The sequence below is a fragment of the Pantherophis guttatus genome, chromosome 4 (assembly GCF_059756535.1).
Source record: "Pantherophis guttatus breed Tessera chromosome 4, ASM5975653v1, whole genome shotgun sequence".
NCBI lineage: Eukaryota > Metazoa > Chordata > Lepidosauria > Squamata > Colubridae > Pantherophis > Pantherophis guttatus.
In genome coordinates this window covers 148,523,071-148,532,595 of record NC_142066.1, presented here as the reverse complement: position 1 = coordinate 148,532,595, position 9,525 = coordinate 148,523,071, and the positions used below count along the sequence as shown (strand labels likewise).

Below are 9,525 nucleotides of genomic sequence, written 5' to 3'. Positions count from 1 at the left end.
GTAGAAAAAATGCTTTTAAAAGCCTCTGATGATCCCAGCTGAGCTGCAATCATCAGAGGCTTTTTTTTTTTACTTTTAAAAGCATTTTTTTCGGCCAAAGAGGTTGTAGAAAAAATGCTTTTAAAAATAAAAAAAAAAGCCTCTGATGATTGTGCGGCTCAGCTGGCCAAGGGGTGAGGGACAAGAATTATTGCTACTGGTTCTCTGAACCACCCACCTTCATCGCTACCGAATCAGGCGATCCGGTCCGAACCGGGAGCATTTCACCCCTGGAAACAAGCATATTTTAGTTAATGAATGATGGTAATCTGAACCATAGATGAAGGCTTCTATGTGGAGATCATCATATGTGAAATTTTCCAAATTTCAAGGACCCCCCACCCCTTTATATTGTGAAGCCCTAAACTCTACGTTGCGTAGGTTATGATTAAATATGGCTCCAGGGTATCTGCATAAAAGGTGAGTTTTGATTGTATAGTTCTGACTCCGATCTTGACTTTTTTGCCCCTCTCTTCTTGAAGACGCACCTGTTTGGCTCTATCCCCAACCCTGGTACGAAATCTGAAAATAAATCAACAAGGAAGAATTCATGAAGATGGCTATAATAAAACAAGTTATGGTTACCCCAAAAGGAATGAGCAGCTCATAAAATCAGTTTATCTAAATGGATCAATTCACACACGTTTTAGTTTTATCTAAACGTCCAAGCTAGGATGCAAATAAACAAAACAAAGGAGAAATTAAACAAAATGCCCCTTTTTCTGGTTTGTAAGCCTTCGGGGTTTTTTTGAGTGAACATGGTAAATGAGCCTAAAGGACTCATTAATTAAATTCAATTAATTAACATTAATGGCAATCAATCATCTAAACCCTTTTGTGGAAACCACAGCATCGCATTCGTTTGACCCAATTATCGGTATTAATTTATCTGATGCACCAATACCGCCCCAAATAACTCTACAACTTTGGAGATCTCTGTTCTGAATGCACTTAATCATGTACGTGACATTCAGCTAAAAGGCTTATGGGAATTATTAATGAAAGGATACAATTAAGTCTGCATCCTTCAAAGTGCAAAACCACAGATCTCCCCAAATTTTAACTTCCGTGATAATAGCCTGAATTTGGGTCATATGCTCCAATTCCAGTGATGAAATCCAATTTTTTTTACTACCGGTTCTGTGGGCGTGGCTTGGTGGGCGTGGTGTGGCTTGGTGGGCATGGCAGGGGAAGGATACTGCAAAATCCCCATTCCCTCCCTATTCCTGGGGGAAGGATATTGCAAAAACTCCATTCCCACCCCACTCTGGGACCAGTCAGAGGTGATATTTGCCAATTTTCTGAACTACTCAAAATTTCCGTTACCAGTTCTCCAGAACCTGTCAGAACCTGCTGGATTTCACCCCTGTCCAATTCTCACTTCAGTTCTAAAAATACCACAAAATAAGGAAACAGTTCAGGACAATACATTAATAGAGTCCACTAATGTTGTCATTTGAATGCAATACAGATAGTCTTTAACTTATGACTGTACATGTGGTTCCTCAACCTCACTCAATAGTAGTAACTGTGAGAGGGATCTTAGTGTACACAGAGTCCTAGTGTACAATCATTTAAACATGAGCCAGCCGTGTGCTGCAGCTGCCAAAAAAGGTAATGCAACCCTAGGCTTCATTAACAGAGGGATAAAATCAAGATCACGTGAAGTGTTGATACCACTTTATAATGCTTTGGTAAGGCCACACTTGGAATCCTGCATCCAGTTTGGTTTGGTTGCCACGATGTCAAAAAGCTGTTGAGACTCTGAAAAGAGTGCAGAGAAGATCAACAAAGATAATTGGGCACTGGAGGTTAAAACTGAGGACCCAGTTTGTGGGGGCAATAAGCTGACTTTGTATAAATATACAAAAGGATGAAGGCTATTGCTTAGCGCATTGTAAGCCGCCCTGAGTCTCCGGAGAAGGGCAGCATATAAATCAAATAATAATAATAATAATAATAATAATAATAATAATAATAATAATAATAATAATAAAAAACATATAAGGAATGGTTGCTGGAATTGGGTATGTCTAGTTTGAAGAAAAGAAGGACTAGGGGTGACATGATAGCAGTGTTCCAATATCTCAGGGGCTGCCACAAAGAAGAGGGAGAAAAGTTATTCTCCAAAGCACCTGAGGGCAGGACAAGAAGCAATGGGTGGAAACTAATCCACGAAAGAAGCAACTTAGAACTAAGGAGAAAATTCCTGACAGTTAGAATAATCGGTGGAACAACCCGCCCCCAGAAATAACAGTAACAGAGTTGGAAGGGACCTTGGAGGTCATCTAGTCCAACCCCCTGCTCATGCATTTTGTATTTCATGTTTTTATTTGGCTGTTCACCGCCCTGAGTCCTCAGGGAGAAGGGCGGTATACAAATTCAAAAAAAAAATAAAAAAAAATGCAGACCTATACTGGTGATTCGAACCACCAACCTTTCTGATCGACAAGCTCAGCATTTTAGCCACAGAGCCACCTAGTTGTGAATGCTCCAACACTCCAAGTTCTTAAGAAGAGATTGGACAACCATTTGTCTGAAATGGCCTAAGGAGGGGGTTGGACTAGAAGACCTCCAATGTCCCTTCCAAATCTGTTATTCTATTCTAAACCTATAACTGCAATGGATCTTGCCCATTATGATTGCAAGGGGTGACAATTACTGAGACAGCCTTGCTTAACGACCCATACCCCTGCTCTCCCTGATGCCACTACAGATAGCCCTCCACTTCCAAGAGTTAATTTAGTGACTGTTCAAAGTTACAACAGCATTGAAAAAAGTGACTTATGATCTTTTTCACACTTATGAGCATTGCAGCATCCCCATGGTCATGTGATCAAAATTCAGACGCTTGGCCACTGACTCATATTTATGATGGTTGCAGTGCTCCTGGGGTCATGTGACTGCCTTTTGTGATCTTCCGACAGGCCAAGTCAATGGAGAAGCCAGATTCACTTAACAACTGTGTTGCTGACTGAACCACTTGAAGTGATTCACTTAACAACTGTTGCACGAAAAGTTGTAAAACGAGGGAAAACTCACTTAACAAATATCGCACTTAAAAACAGAAATTTTGGACTCAATTGTGGTCGTTGAGTTGAGGGTTACCTGTATTAGGTTGTTAAGCATGAATGGGGTAACCCATGCATGAGGTAGGCCCTATGAGGCCCACCACCCAGCTGGGTCAATAAAGGAAGCAGACCAGTAGTGGTTTCACTTATCTTTGCTACTGGTTCGCTTGCGAGCACCACTTCTGTGCATGCGCAGAGCGTATTTGATGATGTTCAGGTGGGTGGGTGGAGCCTCCCATCACCGCTGCTACTGGTTCACCGAAACCGGGGCAAACTGGTAGCAATCCACCACTGAAGCAGACAGGTAGCAAAATGTTTGCAAAGGCAGAAACAGCCCACAGGGAGTAAGAGCTCAGCTGGATTAGGGCCTAGTGCTGCATTCCAATGCCAGAGAAGCTTCCAAATAAATCTTTGGGCTTGGCCAATGAGGCCCCATCTGTGGGCTGGGCCCCTGCCCTGGTCAGCTGGCCTTCTGGAGACTGAAAATCTCTCCAGAATCTTCCTAGGCTTTTGGGAAGCCAGCCACCTGCATGCAAAGAAATGAAGCAGCTTCAGCACAAGGTTCCCAAAACCTTTCTTTGCTTAACCCCACTCCAGGAGAAAGCCATATTTCTTCAATAAAGAAAAGAAAAAAAAGGGGGGGGGGCGGGGAAGGGTAGGTGGGACAGACCTATTAATTTTTCTTCTCTCCCCCCCCCATTAGGTGCTGAAACCCTCTGCTTCTGCCTTCTTCTCTCTCTATCCCTTTTACCCACCTTCATTTGCTAAATTTACTGCAATTCAGCAGAAGTTGCGTCTTTTTTTGCTGCTTGTCTGCCTTTAGAGGAATCCCAGCTGGGTTTGAAAGGGAGTCAGCTTTCTTCAGCTCCTCAAGGCAAAGAAGCAGCAGAAAGTTTTTCCTCCCTTCCTCTGTCTTGGCAGTCACTCATCAGGATAAATAACTTCAGATTTTGTCACCTTTCCAGGCATCCACTAAATTTAGCAAAAGGGATGATAAAAAGGGATTGAGATTAGAGGACGGGGTAAGGAGTTCAGTGACTGATGGTATCTTATCTGCCTATAGTTGAGCCTGGGATTATGGTTGTAAACTATAGCAATTGTTAAGTGGGTTACTACAAGTCCAACGCTGATTTTGTGATGTTTACAGTGGTTGTTAAGCGAATGCTGCAGTCGTTAAACAAACTCTGTAGTCAGTAAAGCAAATATATCAATTGTCAGATGAATCCATTATACCCAATGGGTGGTTTTTTTTCTGGAAACCAGAAGTAAACGCCAGGAACCAGCAAAAAACCCACCAAAAATGGTTTTGGAAGATGGTAGCCAAGTGCCCAAAATGTAATCATGTGACTGTGAGGGAGAGGTCTGGCTGTTGGAACTTTGAACTACCTGGAATGGTCCATTCTAAGCTTGAATGGTTGCTAAGCAGCCAGTTGTTAGACTACATATACCTCCTATATTTTCCCAAAACCATTGACCAAACTTAGAAGTGTTTTTATTCTGCACTGGGCCTCTTCATCTGTGAACAGATACTTAGTCTTGCCCACACTGTTAAACTATGGTTTAGCATTAATGAAGGATTGTGCTAAGCTCAAAGCCTCATTGATCAGCTGATCTCATAAAAATTTGTCAGATAAATTAATAGCGGCATAAAAGGAATTGCTCAGCCTAGATTTTCTTGCAATTTTATTTTATTTTATTTACAGCCATAGACCCAGAGACCAGAACAAATTTTGCAATTTTAAAAATATATTTGATAACAATGGAAGAAAATTAAAGATTAAATCTTTAGCTAACAGAATCCAATTCTCTTTACAGTTTAAATTATGACTGGTCTAATATATACAACTTTTGCTTTTTACTTGATTTCAACTCTGCGTGCTTTGTCAACATGGACATAATTATTGTCATCAATCCAAATCAGTTTTACTGCAGGATGAAAACTTCTTTTGTTAGAAAGCTAACATACAATCATTTGTCTAGCAACTGCTCAAAGTTACAATGACACTGAAAAAATGACTTTATAACTTGTCCTTGCACTAATGATCATCATAGAAGCCCCATGATCATATGATCAAAATTTGGTTCTTGGCAAATTTTATTTACATATTTTGGATAGCTGCAGTGTTCCCGGTCATATGATTACTATTTGGGACCTTCTCAGTTAGCTTCTGAGGAAATAAATGGGTGAAGCTGGATTCACTTAACAATTGCAGTGATTCACTTAACAACTGTGGCAAAAAGGTCATAAAATTGTGTGCAATTCATTATGATGAATGATTAAAGGGACAATGTTTAGCCTGCAGAAGATAAGGTGGAAGACAAAGATGACAGCAAGTATCTCAAACAGAGGATGGAGGGAAATTCTCTTGTCATCTACGGGTGGAATTGAGGCAAGAACAAAAATAATAGTTTAAAACTTTAGAGAATGGAAAGAATTTCTTGGCTTAAGAACTGTCAGCCAACGGAACTGGCTGCCCCATAAAGTGAATTTTTCACTTCTTTGAAGGCCTCTAGACAAGAGCAATAATTTTAGCATATCTTGCAGTGAAAAGTGCAAATTGGGCCACTTGGAGATCTCTCCTCACTCCCTGTTTTTTATTAATTTGCATAGCTATTGGAGATTGAGCAAGTCAGCTAGGCGCTGCCATTTTTTTTTTTTTTTTTAATTTGATTTATATGCCGCCCTTCTCCGGAGACTCAGGGCGGCTTACAGTGCGTTAAGCAATAGCCTTCATTCTTTTGTATATTTATACAAAGTCAGCTTATTGCCCCCACAAACTGGGTCCTCATTTAACCTACCTTAGAAAGGATGGAAGGCTGAGTCAACCTTGAGCCTTGGAGAGATTCGAACCAGCAGTAAATTGCAGGCAGCTGTGTTAATAACAGGGTGCTTTGCCGTGATGCTAAAGAATAATCTACATTTTATAGATGAAATACAGTAATAATTTTAATTATGCTCTGTTTCTTCTAAATTTAAAGCATCACATGTAATTGAAATATCACTTCATTTTAACACCTTCTAAAACTTCGCATCTTCATGTGTTGTCCTCCAGGTGTGCAGTTTCAATCCACTCCCATCACATTATGGCAACCTGAAAAGAGCCATGTTGAATTAAACTAAGATTAATTTAACCTAGGTTAAATTAATTTTAGGTTAAACTACACAAACAGAAGGTGGACAAATATAAGGTGTATTAAATACAACACAAACACACACAGACCCCAACCTGTCATAATTTCAATCAAAGCCGAAGGCGAGCCAATTTTAAAACTGCTTTTGTTCAGAAAGCCCCGATCTCACCACAATTTCGAACCAAGGTGTGGCTTTGCGGGAAGGCAATGTGTGATTGTTGCCAGAAAGAAGCGATGCAAAATCAGACTCCCCTTTGAGAAGGTCTTTTTTTTTCTTTTAAATGAGGTATAGAGCGTTGGGTAGCCCATTCGCCTTTGCCAAATTAAGTGTTGTACCTTATGATTCTTGACGACTGTATCTTCTCTTTTTATGTACACTGAGAGCATATGCACCAAAGACAAATTCCTTGTGTGTCCAATCACAGTGGGCCAATAAAGTATTCAATTCAATTCAATTCAATTCAATTCAATTCAATTCAATTCAATTCAATTCCATTCCATTCCAATTCAACTCTCCACTCCACTCCAGTCCAGTCCAGTCCACCCCACCCCACTCCAATTCAGGGGTGAAATCCAGCAGGTTCTGACAAGTTCTGGAGAACCGGTAGCGGAAATTTTGAGTAGTTTGTGACAAATACCACCTCTGGCTGGCCCCCGAGTGGGATGGGAATGGAGATTTTGTAGTATCCTTCCCCTGCCACGCCCACCAAGCCACACCCACAGAACCAACAGTAAAAAATTTTGAATTTCACCATTGACTGTTCTATTCTATTCTATTCTATTCTATTCTATTCTATTCTATTCTATTCTATTCTATTCTATTCTACGTCCAAGCGAGGGGGGCGGCCCACCAGAAGATTCTGCCTCAGCCCCGCCTTCCAAATCCGCCTCCCCGTCGCTCTTCCTCCGATCCGACAGGCGGAGCGAGCGGCGGCGGCGGCGGCGGCGGCGGCGGCCCTTTCGTCAGGTTGTGGGGAGAGATGAGGGGACGGGACTGACGGACAGGAGACAGACAACACACGCGCACGCGCAGAGCAGGTGGGCGCGCGCCGTGCTAACTGCAGTCGGCGGCCATCTTCTTTGAGGAGCCGGGTGATTCGCTTCCCACCCCCACCCCCCCCACCCCTTTCAATCGCGTCAGCCTTCCAATCGCGGGCCACCGCTGAGGCCTGGAAGCCCCGAGAGGAAGCCGGGAAGTGGGGCGAAGAAAGAGCCCTTCGGGCTTGTTGGGGGAAGAGGAGGAGGAGGAGGAGGTAGTGGTGGTGGACCTAAGCGAGGCTGGCCGTCGGTGGTGCTTTCCAGCCAGGTCAGGTCAGGTCATCTCCTCGGCTCTTCTTCTTCTTCTTCTTCGCCCCGTCCGGCTGAGGAGGCCGGGCCGAGCTCCGGATGGGCGGCTAAGCGGCCGGGCACCATGTTCAGCTTCGAAGGGGATTTCAAGACCAGGCCCAAGGTCTCTCTCGGCGGAGCCAGCAAGAAGGTAGGCCTCGCGAAAGGCCGGCGTGACTCAGGCTTCTAGGGGTGGGTGTGGGGGGGTGGGAGGCTTCCCGGACCACCACCAACCCCCCCACCCCGCTCCCCTTCGCCTCTCCTCTCTCCGGAGGTGATTTCCACTTCGGGGAAAGGCGGACCCCCGAGAAAGCTTGGGTCGGAGGAGAAGGCGCTGAGCTGACCCCGGGAAAGGCTTGGCGAATGGGGGGATATCGCCTCTCCAGGCTGGGTCGGGGCCCTTTTGGGAGCTGCCATGCCCTGTGTTTCCTCCCCCCCCCAACCTTCCTCTGTGGTGCACCGGCGGGGAAACAGGCCTTGTGATACTTGGATCTATATTAGAAAAGAGTCCCTTCACTGGGTGGGCTTAAAACCTGGTCAGCCAAGGGCTTTGCTCAGGATTCTGGGAGAATGGAGTATTTGGAGATGTTTTGGGTTATTGGAGGTGGACAGGGGGATGTTGATGGGATGGTGGAGGTGGGGAGAGTGGTTAGACAAGTTGACTTTTTAAGCACTTGGTTCCTAAATGTCTTGTTCCTCTCTCAGCTTTGATGACTATAAAATGCCTGGGCTTCATCTCCCAAAATCTCCTACTCACTATGCTGTCTGGGGAATTCTGGGAGTTGAAGTGTAGGGATCTCAAACTTGGCTGAAGTTGAAAAGCACTGCTTGTTGGGCAACAGACAATGGAGGATGTTGAAATTCTGGATTCTATTAAGAGCACCAAGATTGCCTGTCATCTGCATTGTGTTTAAATATTGTGGTTCAGCTTTGACACAGTTGAAACTTGTTTAAAATCTGGCTTCTGTTTTGAATGGTGGTAATGTAAACATTTTCCTGTCCATGTGGAGAATATTACTTATATGATTGTTATCTATAGGAAAGAATAGATACAATACAAATTCAATTGTTCTATATTGGTTTATGTAAACTGATCACATATCTCATATATACCCATCAACACCTAAAATTGACACTGTATAGTCTGTTTTAATAGGGTTTGTATAATATGTATACAAATTAAAGGTATAATGAAATTGGGGTAAATATTACCTTCAGTGCAGTGTTGTGAAATCACATTTTCATGAACCAGATATCCATTAGAAATGCATTATGTAATAATTCCTCTAAATTATGGACCATGATTTACTACTGACCTCTAATACCTAAAAAGCCTTTCATCCTTATCAAACCAGTCAGATATTATGTGGAATGAGAATAAATCAGTATGTAAAAAAGTGGTATAACATCCTTTATTTACATTTGGTGGATTTATGTGTTTGTCATCAGTTCTAAATACAGTCATACTAAAAGATAATGCTGGTTTCTCGAAAAAGTGCTCAGGCATAATTAGCATACAAAATATATACATGGGTCAATCCAAACAGAAACTGTTGAGACTGGTTCTGGTCAGCAAAGGAGTGAAATGGGATTGTATTTCATTCTCTTGTTTATTTAACCTAAATACTGAATATCCATTGAGGAATGGAACCAATTGCATTGGAAGAAGATGATGGTTTTAAAAACTGAAGAAAATAACTTGCACTATAGGGACACTATTCTGAGAGCTGAAAATGCAAATGATCTGCAAGTTCCACTAACTAAGAGCACAATGAAAAAATGTAACTAACATTAAATATAAAGAACCCAAACAAATTGAAGTATTTATATTAATAAACAAGATTTTTAAACGTTGCTTTTGGATTCTCACAGTGTCTTTCTGGATTAATGTTTGTGGAAAAAAGAGAATATAATTTTTTTATTAGCCAAATGTGATTGGATACACAAGGAATTTGTC

At 42.3% G+C, this 9,525-nt stretch overlaps 1 protein-coding gene and 1 long non-coding RNA gene across 4 annotated transcripts in view; one reads left to right on the top strand and one right to left on the bottom strand.

Annotated features, from left to right (window-relative positions):
- Positions 1–479: 479 nt before the first annotated feature.
- LOC117654821 (uncharacterized) lies at positions 480–7,189 on the bottom strand. The gene is made up of 3 exons (XR_004588408.3): positions 7,094–7,189; positions 6,127–6,202; positions 480–561 (listed from the first exon to the last, which is right to left on the bottom strand). It is a non-coding gene; the product is annotated as an uncharacterized LOC117654821 (long non-coding RNA).
- The window catches only part of UBE3C (ubiquitin protein ligase E3C), a 73,930-nt gene continuing 71,520 nt past the window's right edge, over positions 7,116–9,525 (top strand). For 2 of the 3 annotated variants that reach the window (XM_034401681.3, XM_034401680.3), the window contains exon 1: positions 7,116–7,719. In XM_034401681.3, coding sequence (XP_034257572.1) covers positions 7,654–7,719 — 66 coding nt within the window. In that variant the 5' untranslated portion in view covers positions 7,116–7,653. The remainder of the gene's footprint in view (positions 7,720–9,525) is intronic. The other variant, XM_087893059.1, reaches the window with a different exon arrangement.